Source organism: Urocampus carinirostris, chromosome 12 (assembly GCF_059441175.1).
Source record: "Urocampus carinirostris isolate Australia breed hairy pipefish chromosome 12, RoL_Ucar_1.0, whole genome shotgun sequence".
Lineage (NCBI taxonomy): Eukaryota > Metazoa > Chordata > Actinopteri > Syngnathiformes > Syngnathidae > Urocampus > Urocampus carinirostris.
This window is the reverse complement of record NC_142360.1, coordinates 41,050,023-41,068,368: the sequence shown is the minus strand read 5'-3', so window position 1 is coordinate 41,068,368 and position 18,346 is coordinate 41,050,023. Positions and strand designations below refer to the sequence as shown.

At 43.4% G+C, this 18,346-nt stretch overlaps 1 protein-coding gene across 1 annotated transcript in view; it reads left to right on the top strand.

Annotated features, from left to right (window-relative positions):
* Positions 1–18,346, top strand: part of atf6 (activating transcription factor 6) — a 67,516-nt gene that overhangs the window by 32,625 nt on the left and 16,545 nt on the right. Inside the window, exons 10-14 of the mRNA XM_088349124.1 lie at positions 1,575–1,715; positions 5,627–5,722; positions 7,171–7,273; positions 9,080–9,150; positions 12,950–13,061. Coding sequence (XP_088205250.1) covers positions 1,575–1,715; positions 5,627–5,722; positions 7,171–7,273; positions 9,080–9,150; positions 12,950–13,061 — 523 coding nt within the window. The remainder of the gene's footprint in view (positions 1–1,574; positions 1,716–5,626; positions 5,723–7,170; positions 7,274–9,079; positions 9,151–12,949; positions 13,062–18,346) is intronic.

Here is an 18,346-nt window from a genome sequence, read left to right as displayed (position 1 = left end):
ACGCACCCCGCCTCCAAGAGTACCCACAAATGCAAAATCGACCAAAGTCCTTTTTTTTTTTTTTTTGAAAGGGGAAATCAAAATTCCATCTGGTGTTGCGAAATCATTCTAGAACACCTGACGAGCCTTTCGTATTCTTTGGATCGCACGGACGAGATGAGAGTTTCACTGTCGGACTTGAAAGAAACCCCTCCAAAAAGAAACTCTTCTGTGCACAGGATGAGGGCCACTTGGAATGTTCCTTCTTTCAGCCCACCTTTCGCAATCTTTAATTCGGGGGTCGGGGACCCATGGCTCACCAGCCACATCTGGCCCGTAGATCCAATTCTGAACATGCATCGTTTGCTAATTCTGTCAGGAGCACGGTCGAGATCGATGCACTCGGTTTGGTCCAGTCTAGAAAGGGCACGCTCCCTAATACAGTTTACAGTCGAGGTGTCGCACCAACAAACCCTATTTAGGCTATACGTCAGGGGGATGAATAGAGTATCTCTCTCTCTCTCTCTCTCTCTCTCTCTCTCTCTCTCTCTCTCTCTCTCTCAGTAGCTCAGGAGGTAGAGCGCTCGTCTTGGGATCAAGGGATCCCACTTCGAATCCCGGCTCATCTGTGTAACATGTCGAAGTGTCCTTGGGTAAGACACTGAACCCCTAATACCCCCAATAAGCAGGTTAGCGCCTTACATGGCTGCAAGGCCGCTATTGGGAAATGTGGAGCACATTGTAAAGCGCTTTGGGAAGTCATTGACTTGAAAAGCGCTATAGAAATGCAGATCATTTCATTTCATTTTCTCTCTCCGGAAGCACAAAGTTAGTCGATGCAGGCTTCTGATTGGCTGCCGAGTATGCAAATTGCCAAACGTACCGAAATTTCGAATACGAACAAAGATTTTGAAATCAAAATAAAACGGAGCCTTTACTCACGACTTATAACGAAGGTTGGCATGCAGGCAGGCATACGGTACGTGAGTCAACAGACATGCTAAAAGCTATCGCATGAAAAACACGCCGGGCCTAGAAGCTACTTCAGAAAACATGGCGTTGGTAGAACGTCTTCTCAAGGTCGGACGTTTTGGCGAAAAAAAAACATTTACTATTATGGCTCTTTGGGTCACAAAGGTACAAGTGGCCGAAATGAGTTTCCTCCGCAGGGTGTCTGGGTTCTCCCTTCGAGATAAGGTGAGAAGCTCAGTCATCCGGGAGGGACTCTGTGTAGAGCCACTGCTCCTCCGCGTCGAGAGGAGCCAGTTGAGGTGGCTCGGGCATCTAATAAGGATACCTCCTGGACGCCTCCCTCGTGAGGTGTTCCGGGCATGTCCCACCGGCAGGAGGCCCCGGGCGCGACCCGGGACACGTCGGAGAGACTATGTCTCTCGGCTGGCTTGGGAACACCTCGGGGTCCCGTCGGATGAGCTGGAGGAGGTGGCTGGGGATAGGGACGTCTGGGCTTCCCTTTTAATGCTGCTGCCCCCGCGACCCGACCTCGGATAAGCGGAAGACAATGGATGGATGGATGGGTCACAAAGGTTCCCGACCCCCGATCTAAAGGATTCTTTCTCTTTCTCTGCTTTTATCAGTCATCTTCAGGGCAACTCCAATTCCGGGCTGGAGGTTGTGCCCGTGCAACACAGCAGACACCTCCTCGGGTTCTCCACGGAAAGCAAGACCGAGACGGGTCCCGAACCAGTCAGGAACGACATCGCCGACATGGCCGACAGGTAACGTGCTCGCCGGCAGAATAAGTCCCAGGATGCACCTGTGCCGGACCGGCACCATTTCGTGACGTGTTCGTAAACAGAGTGGGGGCGCCGACCAGTTTTCAAACGTCTGCCTTCAAATACCTGCTTTAGCTCTGATTTGAATAACGGGGTGAGAAATCGGGCTCAGGTCTAGTTTTCAGGGTTGGTGCGTGTGTTTGAAATCCTTGAAAATGCTTGAATTTTAATGTTGCGTTGTCAAGGTCAGGAAGTTCTTGAAAATGCTAGAAGTTTGCCATGTTTCTTGGCAGTATGACTCCAGAGACCACACAATAAAGGAAGAAACGTTAAAAGGATGCTGCCACGGCCGCTCCTGGTGGCTTATCATGAAAAGTGGCTCCACCCCCTACCAACAGGACAGCTCTATTTAGAAAACGGGCTTTTTTTGCTCAGCTTAACTTTAAATACGTGTTATGTCGTAACGGAACTAGATATGGTGTCTGATTGGAGCTCTGAGACCAAGGTATAAATTATGCAAGGACACTTAAAGGGACAGTGTCTATTATTTGGCACCTCTTCGTGGAACAAAAAAGTCCTTATCCATTCAATATATTGGTTTGAATGGGTAAGTGTGAAGCACATTTTAAAGCACTTTGGGAAGTCTTCAGTGACTTGAAAAGCGTTATATAAATGCAGACCATTTACCATTTATTGAGAAGAGCTGGCTCTTTAATTTTTGAACAATATATTATCAATCATAATGAAACTTTATGCACCAAATGATTTAGTCATTATTCATTTTATATGTATATCAGGGGATCCTTGAATAACACGTAAAATAGAAATTCGAATATTCACAGTTCTACCGAAAAATGTGTAAAATACAAAACGAGTCTAGCTTTTTACATACTGAACAGTTTTATGGATGGATGGATGGATTTAGACAAATGTCCTCTCAAAACCACGGAAGACATAGAAATTCAAATCAGACAAACAAAAAGCAAAAGATCATCAGTAGGAATATCATTAAAATGAGTCCACATTTGTCTCATTTTTCTACTTTTTATACAAACAGTACTTAAAAAAGGTGTACGAACCTTGCATTTTTCCAAAGACTCATATTGTTCTTTAAATCTATGCCCAGCAAAGTCTCATTTGAAAATGTCATGACTCACATTCTTACGTGGCACGTTACCTCCATCTGTGACGTGAAAACCATGTTTCGCAAGGCGGTTCAAGTTCTCGGGATCGGCCGCCTGTGTTTCGTCGGTTGCGCGCTCGCACCGTGTCGCTTGTTAATACAAGCCAGTCACCTGTAGTATCACCTTTCTTTAAAAAAATACACGGAGGAAGGAAGCCATTAGCCATTTTGGTGCCAAATTCTTGCAGACAGGACAGGGACGGAAAATGTAACCCGATCCGGGGGTCTGCCTGTATTGGAAGCGTAAAGGTTGATTCGGGCCCCTAAACGTGCCCATGTGGTCTGACGTCTTGCGGAACGCAACCTTTTGGGGGCCTTGAGAGTTGGCCGAGGCTGAGGGGGATTTCTTAGGTGGGTTTTCAGTACCCTCGCCGGCGGGCCGCCGTCGAGCAAAATGGGAAGCCCCTCCGTAAAATGAAAGCGGGAGTAGACGTCGACTTGATTTTGGCAGACGACTGTCAAAGAATTATAATGGAGCCCTATTTTACAGCCAGATGGTTCTATTTTGTATGTCCAGCTGGTCAAGCTATTTCAAAGTCATGGACAGGAATTGCTTCAGAATGTTAACAAATGATTTCTTTTCTACTGAAGACAGTTTTTCCTTTTCGAGCAAGACGCGCACGACTTTTTTGTTTTTGCTCAAAATGTTAGCGACTTAATACATCCATCCATCCATGATCTGCACCGCTTATCCCCAGTAGGGTCTCAGGGGAGCTGGAGCCCATCCCTGCTATCTTGGGGCAGTGGGCAGGGGACACGTTGCAAGGCACACAGGGACAGACAGTACGCTCGCACATTCCCACCTAGGGACAATTTGGACTGGGGAATGAACCTGACATGCATGTTTTCAGAATGTGGGAGGAAACCGGAGTGCTCAGAGGAAACCCACGTAAGCACGGGGGAGAACATGCAAACTCCAGACAGGAGGTTGGATCTCATGACCTCAGAACTGTGCCACGCACGCGCTGACCACTGCGCCGCCGTGCTGCCCCGACTTAATACACAGGGGGAAAATGAGTGTTGTACCTGAGGTTATCCGGTAGCCCGCATTCGTCCACTGATTTAAAGGGTCCAAAAATAATGCTGACTACAATCGCAAAACAAGAGATGCAACGGGAATCAAACCCGGGTTGCGGCGGTGAGAGCAACAAAGTTCTATCACTAGACCACCAGCAATTTAGATGGTAAATGGACTGCATTTATAGGGCTTTACCAGTCACGCAGGACTTCCAAAGCGCTTTACAATACGCTTCACACTTTACACCGATAGAGTCAGCCATGTAAGGAGCCTACCTGCATATCTGGGGTAATAAAAGGAGATGCAAAAACATGCTAGTATTTTGTTCACAACAAAAGTCAACTGTAAAACAATGTAAAGTGAGTTTCACTTTAAGGGAATAAATCGCAATCTCTACTGCACAAGTAGACATATGCTACTTACTGTGCTTTACGTTTTTTCACGTCACAAAATAAACGGTTCCACACACTAAGTGAGGCTACTGTAAGGTTTTAACATTTATTATACTGAAATCTGACTCTGAAGACACTTCCCGTGTCTTGTGTAGTCCCTTACAGTCGGAGCATGTCCAGAAGCCGGAGAAGTTATTGAGCCGAGTATAGTCCACATATTAATTTATTTAGCCGAATCAAAGAGTTGAACACTTCGGATCTTTCATCCTTGCCAATTACAATCGCGTGTAGAAAGATGAGGGGGGGTGTCCGGGTCTTCCTCTGTTAAAATTCATGCCGATGAAATGTTCACGGCCCATGACCAAGACTCTGGCTGATTGGTCTGGCCGCGGCGATGCAAATTTCCCAATTGTCCTTTGAAGCTTAGGAGAAGGGTGATAGGTCATCGCCCTACCCCCCGAGGCGCGGTGATCAGTCATTGTTTTCTGCAGAGACTGAAACCAAAGACACAATCCAAAGCAAAGGCCGTTGCACTCAAGGCTGAGGTCAAACCTAGGACAAGTATTTTTGAGTATAAGTGGAATAAAACAGCGTATAAAATAGTATATAACATCACTACGCAGCAGTGTAAAATAAATGAATCAAACTTACAACCTGAGACAACTGGTCAAGTAGAAGTATGCAACTGCACTTCAAATATTTTGTTCATCACAAAAGTCAACAGTAAAATATAAAGTGACAATCCGATTTCTCTTTCTCCATGTGGTGTTATGTGATGTATAACTACATTACCCACAATGCCACATTGTTACTGAGCATGTGCGGCGTTTGCCCTAATTTTTCATTTGTATGTTACGGTTTACTTTCGAGTGACACCCAAGTAAACGCGGTCAGTAACGGTAATGGCAGAGAAACAAAAGGGGTAGTTGACGCCGTTACTGAAAAAATTAACTGCAATATTCCCAGCAAGGCTTGCAGTCCAATATACCCTTTTATCGGCAATTTCGAAACGCTTGTAAACCATATTGATAGGCAGAAGCCGTGGCTACACATGGTAACTATTAGAAGTGAAATTGCGTCAAAGGAAAGAAGAAATCAAGTCACACTTGACTGGAGGCCAAGGCTTTCCTTCGAAACCTCCCGTCGCGGGTGTCGGACTGTTGACGCGAGGCAGTCGGCCCCGTCGGCTCCCCGTTCCGAACCCGTGTGGCGTTTTTTTAACAGGTCGTCGGAGCAGATGTCAAATTCTCACATGCGCCTATCTAAGCTTTTCAACATGTTTCCAAATTCTCACTGGTGTCTTCTCTTTGGGACGCCGCAGGGTGGAGGACAAGGCTCTGATGGTCGTGAAGGAACTCAACTTCCTCAGGCCGCCGCCTCCGTGCTCGCCGCCTGTTAATAAGACCAAGTGCATCGAGTGAGTATCGCAGTCCTCCAACGTCACTCATTAACGATACGGTGCCTAGTGAAAGTGTTGGCCCCCTAAGAACTTGTGGTCACGTTGCCACATTTCAGGCCTAAAGCAAAAACATGCGGGACACAATCGAGAAGCAGAACCGAATTGTTTCAACGTTTTATATATTGACAATGAAAAAATGGAACAGTTGATGTTGCAAAAAATATTGGCCCTGATGACTTCTCAATGATCCAATGTCCACCTAAATGACAGACAATGACAAAATGCACCTGCGATTCGTCAAGTCTCTAGTTAAACCGCTCCATGATGACTCCGAGGTCTGTGAAAGCAGGTGAACGGATCAGAAAACACACCAGGCAGGCCCAAGATAATGTTGTGGAAAAATCCAAGCAGGAACAGGATTCAAAAAGAATTTGCAGCATTTACACATCTCCCGGAGCATAATATCAAAATGGAGTGAGCCTAAAACCACTGCAAACCTACCAAGACCTGGGGATCCCTCTAAACTTCTGGCCCAAACAAGGAAAAAAACGAATCCGGGAAGCAACTAAAAAGATTACATTGTTTGACCTGCAGCGACGCACAGCAGAGGTGGGACAATAGGTGAATAAGGAAACTGGTAGTCGTACTCTGCACAAAGCTGCCTTTTATGGAAGAGTGGAAAGACAAAAAGCCTTTCTGAACAAATACCATGTAAAAAGCCGTTTGCAAGAAGCCACAAGGGAGACACAAATAACATGTAGAACAAGGTGCTCTGGTAAGATGGGACCAAAAAAGATTTTTTGGGGCTGAATGCAAAGTGTCACATTTGGGAAGAGTAATACTGCACATCACCCTGAAAACACCCTCCCTGCTGTCAAACATGGTGGTGGCAGCATCATGCTCTGGGGTTGCTTTTCGGCAGGCACTCAGAATATGGTTAGAGTAGGTGGGAAGATTGATAGAGCCGAAAGGGGGCAATTCTGGCAGAAAATCTGATGGAGTCTGCAAAAGACATGAGAACGGGAAGCAGGTTCACCTTCCAACAGGACAACCACCCTAAAGATGAAGCAAACAACCACCATTAAACCTTAAGGAACTTGAGCTTGTTTGTAAAGAAGAATGGGAAATGATTTCTCTTTCAAGATGTGCAAAACTTGATCGCAGAAAAAGCAGGTTGTACAAAAGTGTAAAGGGGGCTAAAATAACTAAAAGGGGGACAACATTTTTGCAACGCCTTAATTCTTTGTTTGTTCGCACAATATAAAATGTCGGTTACATTTGATTTGGTTTCACGGTCGTGTCTCACATGTTGTTAGAAAATAATTTGAATTTAAGTTTGAAGCCTGAAACCTGGCAATGGGTGAAGCATTCTTTGCCTGTGGGGGGGGGTTAATACTTTTGCAAGTGACCGTTTATTTTAAAAGAAAATGAAATGTCATTTAATTGTGCTGTTTTTTGCTGGACAGGCTGGCCCAAGAGTTGAAGGGTTGGGTCAACCGTCACGACTTGGTTTTGACCAAATCCAGACGAACGAGTAACGGCCCCCTCAGACCCCCCAGGAACATTATGGTAAATCGAAATGGATCCTTCTTCAAAATGTTTTGCAGAGATTTTGTTTAATGATATATTATCAATAATAAAAAAACATGATGCACCAAATGATTTAGTAGTTAGTCATGACATATGTTTTGCAGGGGATCCCTGAAAAAAACATGAAATATATAATGAAATATTCACAGTTCTACAAAACAATTTTGAACTACAATCACAGAAAATGCTAAAAACAATAAAAAATAAATGAAACATTTTAACTCTTCAGTGCTATAATTAAATGATAAAATGCAAAAAAGGGAAAGATTGAATGCACTCTGATTCAGAGCAATCAATTTCATCCAAATGAATCCAAATTTGGGCTCATTTTGCTACTTTTTGGACATGCACTACTTTCTTTTTTTTTTTTGTCCTTTGTATTGACCTCAATTATTTCCTAGCACCTATAGAGCCCTTGCCATTTTGTAAATAGATGTGGTGTAGCATTGTTAGGGCAAAATGGCGGAATTCATGTCAGTTTATAGCAACCCATTGACACAAAAAAGATAATAGATAGGAATAGCTCCAACTAGCACAAAGTATGTTCCAGCTGCAAGATAGCGTCTTTATTTTAGTCATCAAAGTCAATAAAAACGTCTATTTGATGGGCGCTGGATTTCTTCCTTTGAAAGTACTGGAAAAAGTGAAAAATTGGCCTTGACGGTGCGGCGAAATGAAACTGAACAAAATAGCCCCGTAAAGAAACTCCAATTCTGCAGATTGCAGGCTGCAATTAGTAAAGTATTCGGCCGAAAGACAGAAAGTTTGTAAAGCTTGTAAGCTAAAAAAGGCTGAAATGAGGTCTGGCGTAAAGAGGCGGAAAGAGGAAGCGGCGCATACAGAGGATGAACATTTCTTTGGATTTAGTGTTTTGAAGTTATACCGATAGTTTGGTAAGCTTGCTCTTTACAACAGATATAACTTTGGAGCCGAAGTGCAGCACCCAAGTGTGTTCCCTAAGATCCTCCACTAAAGGAAGAAAGTTTTTTTGAGATACATCCCTTTTGTTATAAAGATTCCATTTTTTCTATTCACCAGTCTCTCATTTCCACACCTTTGTCATTTTTGCCCTCTCTTCTGTCTTTCTGAGCTGGATTTCCTCTGACAAACATAAAATGGGAATATAAGCAGTGTCTGAATTGATGAGAAAAAGTTAGCGGAGAGCAGGGCAGACAACTCTGAAAAGTTGCCTGTCCAGCCATAAAGTCGCCTGCCCCATTTTTCACAATCAGAATATATAACAGAACAACACTTTAAAATGAAGTTTATTATAAATCTACTTATAACATTCAGTATGTACCTGTATTGACTCATACTCATTCATGCAACGTTTGCGTTGCGTCGTCTGCTCCAAGCCACGTGAACTCCTCTTTCCACCATGCTTTTAATGCACGTTTACGTTTTGGTGCGTCACCATTTTTGTTAGCTTCTTTTGAATCTTTCTTCTGTTGCTGTGGTTTTGGCTCGATTCCTAACCACTTCTCAGTTTTTCTTGCGTTCTCTGTAGGAGTATAAATGTGCCTTATATTTCCATTTTATTGTTTTTTTTATAGTCCTCTTTAAATTCAATACAGTATTTTCGGGGGTTTATACTTTCCCTGGGATTGTACAACCCTCTTAATACGGCGTCTCTATTTATCCCAAAAAAGAAACATAAGTAAATGTTTTCTTAGAAATTAGCTGGCCCCAACAATTACGCTTAATGGAGAAGTTACTTTGTTAGCGAGTGTTTTTGTTATGATCGGGCGGTCCTATTTTAAAACCCTCTTTTCAATTTTCCGACAGAAAACTGAAGAGAAGGCCGGAGAGAGCTCCCAAATGTTGGCGGTTCCGTATGCAAAAAATGCCAAAGAAAAGTGAGTAACGATGTCATTTATTTTCACACTATTTTTTTCTATGACGTCAGAAATGTATAAACGAGCGGCACATTGTTTTCCCAGCTCCCTTTGCATTTCATTGAGCTGAATTTACTTTGAGATCCATGTACTCTATGGAAAAGAGAGGTAGAGCTGCATGTATCGGTTCAACCCACTTTCAAAAAAACAACTTTTTGTCCTGGCATTAACTCATTCAGTGCCATAACGTATAAATAATTTTCAGAAGCACTGTCCCCGAGTGCCGAAAGGTAAATATGTTTTGTTTAATTTTAAATTCTATTCTATTTCTTCCTCATTCCATGAGGCTCTTTAACTCCACCCGGGGGAGAAAAAGCCCACATGAAACCCCACCACCCCATTTGCATATTACCCTATGTTTATGACAGTGTGTATTTTCCGTAGCACCATTTAAATACTCTATAGCAAAACGTTTATTATTTTATTTTTCAACACAAGGATACTGCTGGAAGTGAGAATTTCCCTACGGGGATGAATAATGTATCTATCTATCTCTATATCTATCTAAAGGATTTGGCGCTTTTGATCAAAAAGTAGCGAGCCTCAGGGAATTATTTCAGTATGATAAATCTCCATTAGATGGCAGGAATGGCATTGGTCAGATCTTTGTTCACACATCAAGGAGCCCCCACTTCCTCATGTTGCTTCTTCTATCCAGCGATTAAGAGTGTATGGGTTGCCCCCTATTGAGTGAAATTGTGTTGTCACATCTTAGGAAATAGGGAGCGGAAAATGTTTGTGCATAAATTCAGTGTTGTTGCAATAGATATTGTTTTTGCAGTGCGGGAAAAATGTAAAAGCCGAGAAAATACATCTATGGCCCTGGATCAGTTAATTACACATTTGATAGAAAAACAAAAGAGACACTTGAAAACTCCGTTTTCCACAACATTGTTCAATGAAACAACTGTTCTTTACAGCCATCACGGGAGGTCAAATTGATTGTACTTTTTGGGAAGTTGTCCGCTTTCTCCCTTTTTTACAGTATAATATGGCACAGATGGCAAAGGGTGACTTTGGTAGTTGACCTGAGAGTTGCAGAGAGTTGCAGAGAGTTGCAGAGAGTTGCAGAGAGTTGCAGAGAGTTGCAGAGAGTTGCAGAGAGTTGCAGAGAGTTGCAGAGAGTTGCAGAGAGTTGCAGAGAGTTGCAGAGAGTTGCAGAGAGTTGCAGAGAGTTGCAGAGAGTTGCAGAGAGTTGCAGAGAGTTGCAGAGAGTTGGTGAGAGTTGGTGAGAGTTGGTGAGAGTTGGTGAGAGTTGGTGAGAGTTGGTGAGAGTTGGTGAGAGTTGGTGAGAGTTGGTGAGAGTTGGTGAGAGTTGGTGAGAGTTGGTGAGAGTTGGTGAGAGAGAGACTGTGAGAGAGAGACTGTGAGAGAGAGACTGTGAGAGACTGTGAGAGACTGTGAGAGACAGTGAGAGAGAGACTGTGAGAGACAGTGAGAGAGAGACTGTGAGAGACAGTGAGAGAGAGACTGTGAGAGACAGTGAGAGAGACTTTGAGACTGAGAGAGACTTTGAGAGCGAGAGACTGAGAGAGAGAGAGAGAGAGAGAGAGACTGACAGAATCTGAGAGAGACAGAGACTGAAAGAGAGACTTAGTGAGAGAGAGTGAGACTGAGTGAGAGAGAGACACTGAGAGACTGAAAGAGACACTGAGAGACTGAGAAGAGAGAGAGACTGAGTGAGAGAGAGAGAGAGACTGAAAGAGAGAGAGACTGAAAGAGAGAGAGAGACTGAAAGAGAGAGAGACCTAGAGAGAGACTGAGTGCGAGAGAGACTGAGTGAGAGACTGACAGAATCTGAGAGAGACAGAGACTGAAAGAGAGAGAGAGACTGAGAGAGAGAGACTGACAGAATCTGAAAGAGAGAGACTGAAAGAGAGAGACTGAAAGAGAGAGACTGAAAGAGAGAGACTGAAAGAGAGAGACTGAGAAGAGAGACTGAAAGAGAGAGACTGAGAAGAGAGACTGAGAGAGGGAGACTGAGAGAGAGAGACTGAGAGAGAGAGACTAAGAGAGAGAGACTGAGAAGAGAGATACAGAGACTGAGAGAGACTTAGAGAGAGAAAGAGAGTTTGTCGTTTGTTAATTGAAACACTCCATCAAATATTAGCGCACGTTCTATTTTCTCTCCGAGCCATATGTACTTTGGAAAAGAGCCGTTTATGGCCCGCGAGCCGTAGCTTCCCAACCCTCTGTTCTCTCAACCATTTCTGCTGCGCTGCACTCACATCAGACAGATGGAGGCAATCGGTTTTGTTGGCCCCCTACAGTTTTTTTCGCCTCCTTGGCGAGGAAATCTGAAGGACAAAGGGGAAAGGCTTTTAGCAGGTCCAGCCGTCTAGGTTTTTTTTTCCCCTCTTTTAAACGATTGTAGACAATGGAGTTGACAGATATGCTCGAGAAAAAACACGCATAAGATCTTTTTTCCTTGTGGTTTAAAAAAAGGTTCGATCAAAGCCTTGGAGCTAATTGTGGTAGAGAAACACATCAAATGAGTGCTAGAGTGCTTAAAAGAGAAACGTTATACAAAATAAAGTGTTGCTACAGATGGACGCCACCTGGATACTGTGTCTCTGATTTTCAGACATTTTCAATGATTTCAAGCACCCGTACGAACCCAATGTTTTGTTTTCAAGGATTAGAAAGAGCTTGAAATTCAGTGAAGTACTGGTAAATGCTCAAAAAAGTGTTGCCACAGACGGACGCCACCTGGATACTGTGTCTCTGGGTTCGTACGGGAGCTTGAAATCATTGAAAATGCTTGAAAATCAATCTTTTGTTTTCAAGGATTAAAAAGAGCTTGAATTACAGTAAAGTGCTTGTAAATGCTCAAAATTGTTGCCAGGTTTCTCAACAAGTCTGCTTACAAATGACGTTGGCTTCGCTGTGCCATTGCAACAACCACAAACGGGGTTCAAACAGGTGTTTGAAACGCTTGAAAACGCTTCTATTGTAATGTGGTGTTTTCAAGCATTTGAAAGTGCTTGAATTGTTTGAAATTGTTGCCATGTTTCTTAACAAGTCTGCCTAAAAATGACACCAACACTGCTCTCCAGTGGTCTAGGGTTGCCATTGGATTTCTTCTTCGCTTGTGATTAACAGCAGCTGGCATGAGTTTGTATGACATTGTCCTATGAAACGTCATCGCCCCCTTGGGAACAGGTGCATGCTACACCTAAACAAGGCACTGTGTAGATTTATAGATAGATACTTTATTCATCCCCGTAGGGAAATTCACTCATCCAGCAGTATCCTTGTGTTGTTTATTAACAGATTAACAGGATGGCCTCGGGGTGCTGTGTTGTAGTTTAGCCGCAGCGGAGTGGATGAGGTCACACGCTAGGCCAAAAGTTGGATGTCCCTGCACCAGATGGAAATCTTTGTGCCCAGGGTTACACCACGTCGTGTTCACGTAGATGGCGAGTCCGCCTCCTCTCCGCTTCCTGCAGGCTTTTGCGTCTCTGTCTGTCCTAACGGCGCTGAAGCCGGGTAGCTCCACGTGTGATGCATATTCGAGCAAGGATTACATACAAATGATGGAGATTTATGATGGGCCGATTCTCAGTTGGTAAATTGTAATGGGAAGAAAACTTCAAGGTACATATTACTGTTATTTGTACCCAAAATGCCTATATGGAGAGCGATTTATCTCAAAAACTGCAAAACACATGATTCACACTGGATTTCTTCCCACCAAAAGTGGCCTTTCTAGTGAATCGCAGCTCTTAGTTCTGATCCTGTTTTTTGTCGGTTTTCAAAGGACCCTCGGCAGCGAGTTGCAAGTGTACTACAAACCGGCTCACTCATACCCTGACTTCTTTGCTGAGATGAACCGGCGAGGCGACACATTCTACGTTGTGTCTTTCCGCAGGGTAAGTTTATACACAAAGCCTCACTGGATCATTTGCCAGACTAGATTTTCTTGTATATCATCCATAAAGATAATAAGCTCTAATGCAGGGGTCTACTGTTTTCAAAATGAGAGCTCATTTTTGTTACTGATGAACACAAAAGGAACCCAGTTTGACATTGCTGGCGTCAACAATTCGCGGCCTGCGATGAGTTCAATTTCCGAGTATTTGGACAAAGGAAATCAGAGCTGAAGAAAGTAGTTCTGTTGAGGATAGATAGATAGATACTTTCTTCATCCCGGCAGGGAAATTGACATTTCCAGCAGCATCCCTGAGCTGAGAACAATACAATAATAAAGCAAAAAGAATACAATATACAAATACCCAATGTGACGTGCAAATGCCCACTGTAGCGTGTTGTATAGAGTATTTAAATAGTGCTAGATAAAATACACACTGCAATAAAAGTACGGTAATATGCAATGTAGGGGTGTGGTTTAATGTGGGCTTTTACTCTGCCGGGTAGAGTTAAAGAGCCTCATGGCATGAGGGAGAAAAGATCTCTTCAGTCTGTCCGTGGTACAAGACAGTGACAGCAGTCTGTCGCTGAAACTGCTCTTCTGTCTGGAGATAATGCTGTGTAGTGGATGCCATGGATTGTCCACGATTGACCGCAGCTTTTCCAGTGCCCGTCCCTCAGCTACTGTTGTCAGGCTGTCCAGCTCTGTGCCCACGACAGAGCTCGCTTTCCTCGCCAGTTTATTGAGACGAGAAAAGAATAAAATAAGAAATAAACAGAATATTCTGGGCCTGTGATCAGGACGATATCATCCCTAAAAAAACATCGAGAAAATGGCTCACCACTGTCTTATAGGAAATGGGCATGGATTGAGAAAATTAACACTTGCCTGGAAAACAAAGTTTAACTTGGCAAAGTAAGGAAGTCACATTTTCACTAGAAACATTTTGTTAAGACTGGACCTAGCTGAATTTTGAAGGTGGTATGGTAAGATTATGGCAGAACACCCTTTGAATGAATGAATGAATGAATGAATGAATGAAAACTTTATTTCGAACATTAAAGTAAAAACAGAACAAAAACAATAACTCAACATCAAAATAATGTGACATGATCTGTTCGAAAAGGGGTAGTCAGAAGCAGATGCTTCTATTCCCTACCCCTTCATCTTCCCTATTAAATACACCAATGATAATAACAATAGCAATAATATTAACAATAACAGTTATGATATAACAATAGCAGCAATAAAACAAAGTTAACCATAGGTGTAAACGCAGTATTTCCAATCTACCCCATTTTCTTCATCTCTGTATTCCGCCAGGAATGTTTTTTTGTATTTAAATTTGAACACGTGAATCGTTGGACATTGTTTGATCTGGTCTTGTGAATTGTTCCAAAGTTTGACTCCGCACACAGACTCACACATACTTTTCCTGGTGGTTCTCACCTTTGGGATTAGGAATTTACTACAGCCTTTAGAAACATTGCTGGGCAAGTACTGAATGAAAGAATACATGGAAACACCAAATGAATGCAAGAAGTATTTCCCTAATGTATGTGGATGGACATAAAGTGCATTCATAGAAACTAAATGAATATTGTGATTATAAAGCTAATGATGTGATGAATAAAATGAAAACGAATAAAGCCTGGAAAGTCATGCAATAGGGACATATTCAGTGACACGTTTTAAAAATCCAACTATGTGAATTTCTAAAATAACCTCTCATGTTGTTACTATGTTATTACAGTAATCCCTCGGTTATCGCGGTGAACGGGGACCGCGACCATCCGCGAAAACTGAAAATCCGCGAAGTAGGGGCGCCCCTTCAAAAATGCTTCAAAAAACCTATACAGGTATACAGTATACCCCCCCCGCCATGAAACCGAAGTGATCGCTGGCATGATGGCAAGGAGTTATTGGGTGACTCATCCAGAACTCTTCACACTGGAACTGAATGTACCAAAACATGACCCACAAGTGTAGCCATGTCTTACGTCATCAATTTACACGGAATAGGACTGCAGCGAAACCACTACGAACCATTCAGTATGATTGTATTAACAGACCACATGCAGCCATCGCAGCTTAGTTCGCTTGTTAACACTACCGGTTACATATTGAAAATAAAAACAGTGAAAATGTGATATTTGATGAGTGTTTGTGAAGCGTTTTGAAAAACAACAGTTAAAAAAATGGTCCGTGTTCATTTGAATGATAGTGAAAGAGCTACCTTCTGACAATAACAACATACTTTAGCTAGTGGCATCGAACGGCTTTTACAACAAATACACGAAACCGCACACAATTAGCCGTGTTTAGGTAATACAAACACCCGCTCGCTTTTGGTATAATAAAGTCTATCTTGAGATGAAATGTGACAGAAGAGAATATACCTACGCCGCGTCGCCGAGTTCCTCCATGATAAACAGCGCCACATAAGAAGGGGGTGAGGTGGGAGGAGTTGAAGGAGGGGGGGTGAACAAAGCAGTAACTCACCATGACTAAGCATTGTGTCAGGGCTTCCCCCTCCCCTTCACAATAGGAGTGTCCACACCGTGTCCTCAGTTGACATAAGCTCGCGCTTGCTCAAGTCAATAAATGCTTTTATTGAGAAGGTAAGGTATAGTTTTTAGACCCGCGAAGCTCTGAACCCGCAAAACTGGAACCGCGAACTAGCGAGGTTCCACTATACCAGGTTAATTTTTGGAAGTGGCGTTAAATGGCCCTAGTAAACCACTAAAAAGATCATTTGACTGGAAAATCGGGTCGCTGTCATCTCTGCTGTTCTCAGGGGGCAGGACTTTGGAGACCCCTGGCAAGTCTGCAGGGGCGACCAATATAACATTTCCAATCCATCGAGTTGCATGTTTTATGCGCCCATTTATTCATTTCAACTCAGCTTAAAGGAATAATACTGGACATGACTTCTTAGATCACTTGGGTTTTGGCTAAAACGTAACACTGTGGTTTTGTAAACATAACGTATTTTCTTTAGTTGTCACTTTCAATTTGTGTTCTATTTGAAACTAAAATATGACAAACTTTTAACAACGTCTGTCCCGTTCAGTTGAAGAATGTTTCAGTAATGAAGGTTGAACAACAAGAGTTATTGGACAGTTTGCGGTTGACTGTTTCGAGAACTTCAAAATGCAAACCAGATTGTCGATTTTCAGACCTGCGAAATAAAATTAAAACGTTTGCCTCGGTCAGGTCTGACTGCTTTCTGTCGAGACAATAGTTCAAAATACTTTACACAGTAATGTCTCTCTTTCTCTATCTCTAGCTTTCATATATGCCGAAGCCATATCCCCCTAGTGGGAGGTGGCTAGAGAACACACTCACATTCATTCCCCTTCGCTCTTCCCAACCTGACACCAAACATTAATCTCACAGCACAACAAGGGGTGAGTTGCTGTGCCATGCTATCAGCAGCATTTGCTGGTTTACCCCCTCTGCATCACATGATCCTGTCCCACCTGTGGCCCCCGCTGGCCCAAGCAGGACAGGTTAGCCAGTTCGCGCTGCGCCTTTATCAGTCATTGTTAACTATCCTTCGCCATTCACATCTATCCCCATAACACACTCTTGCATCTATTAAATTCACCGATTTCACATCCAGGGAACTTTTCAACCGTTCCATCCAACCATAGATAGGCCTTCGTCTCCTTCCATTTCCCACCACTTCTTCTGCACTATGTATTCTTTTAGTCATCTATTCTTTCCAGCAAGCTCTCTCACCACACCTGTACTTCTCCTTACTTCCTCGTTCCTTAACCTATCCAGTCGTGTCACTCCACACATACTACGCAAACATCTCATTTCAAACCTATGAAGCTCATTTGCTATTAAAGCCTACGCCTCTGAGCCTTACATCACTGATGGTACCACTTCACCTCCATACTATCATCATTTTGTTCAAATGTAGAGATCTGCCAATGGATGCAATCTGTTCATCACACCCATTACCTCTCACCCTTCACCCACCCTTTTCTTCACACCACCCTCCAAAACCATCATCTGCTGCCGCATACTAACAAATACTTCAAAACATCTACCCCCTGCAACTTGACACCGTTCAAGAAAATCTCTAATCCGCCTACCTCTCCAACACCTCATTACCTTGCTCTTGTCTGCATTCACCTTAAGCTTCCTTTTCTTCCACGCTCTATGGAACTCCACGACCGAGCACTCAGTCCTGCTGAAGAGTCAGCCACCGAAGCAGTGTCATCTGCAAACAACCGCTGACTTTTATGCAAGCCACCCTCGCACGCTATACCTGCTATCCCTGCTCTTACACGCACCACTCCACCCAGAGTTAAGATCTTGGGCCCGAGATTCAGGTCGGGTTCGGGCATAATATGATAGATAGAGATAGATAGATACTTTATTCATCCCTGTAGGGAAATTCCCACTTCCAGCAATATCTTTGTGTTGATTATTAACAGGATAGTCTCAAATACCTCGCTACAGGTGCCATAACACAAAAGGTATGCGTATTTGGACTTTTCTGCCCTTTTTGAGAGGTTACATTTTCCACATCATCATCTCCTCTGGTCCTTGGTCTTCTGCGAAGAGCTTAAACTAAGTAATCCGAAGTTCCTTGAGACCCCAGCGAGAAGGACGTGAATGATGAGCTGAAATTGCCGGGGACGGGGGAAAAAGGTCTCCACGGCCCCCAAGGACAAAAATCAAAATTAAAAATGATTGCCGTCAGATTTTCGATGGAGTCCAGAACCTTGGCTTCCTTTTGCAATCACATCATACAGGATACTCAATCCAGAAATCAAAACACGTGCGAATAAACAATGGCACCAGTTCAGATTCTTAGAAATGAACATCACCACAATGTGTAAAAGAGCCCTGATTAAAAAGGTTACAGGCACCTCACGCACCATTGCGTCCGTATACAAATTGAACATCCATCCAACCATCCGTGATCTGCAGCGCTTATCCTCAGTAGGGTCGCGGGGGTGCTGGAGCCCATCCCAATTGTCTTCGGGCAGTGGGCAGGGGAAACAAAGACGGACAACTCACTAGGGACAATTTGGAGCGGCCAATGAACCTGACATGCTTGTTTTTGGAATGAGGGAGGAAACCCACGCAAGCACGGGGAGAACATGCAAACTCCACACAGGCTCGATCTCATGACCTGAGAACTGTGCCGCACACGCGCTAACCACTGCGTCGCCGTGCTGCCCACAAATTAAACAACAATTAAACTTTAGATCACTTTCTATCCTATGGTTATGGGTTTTTAACGCACGAAAATGCGTTTATTCG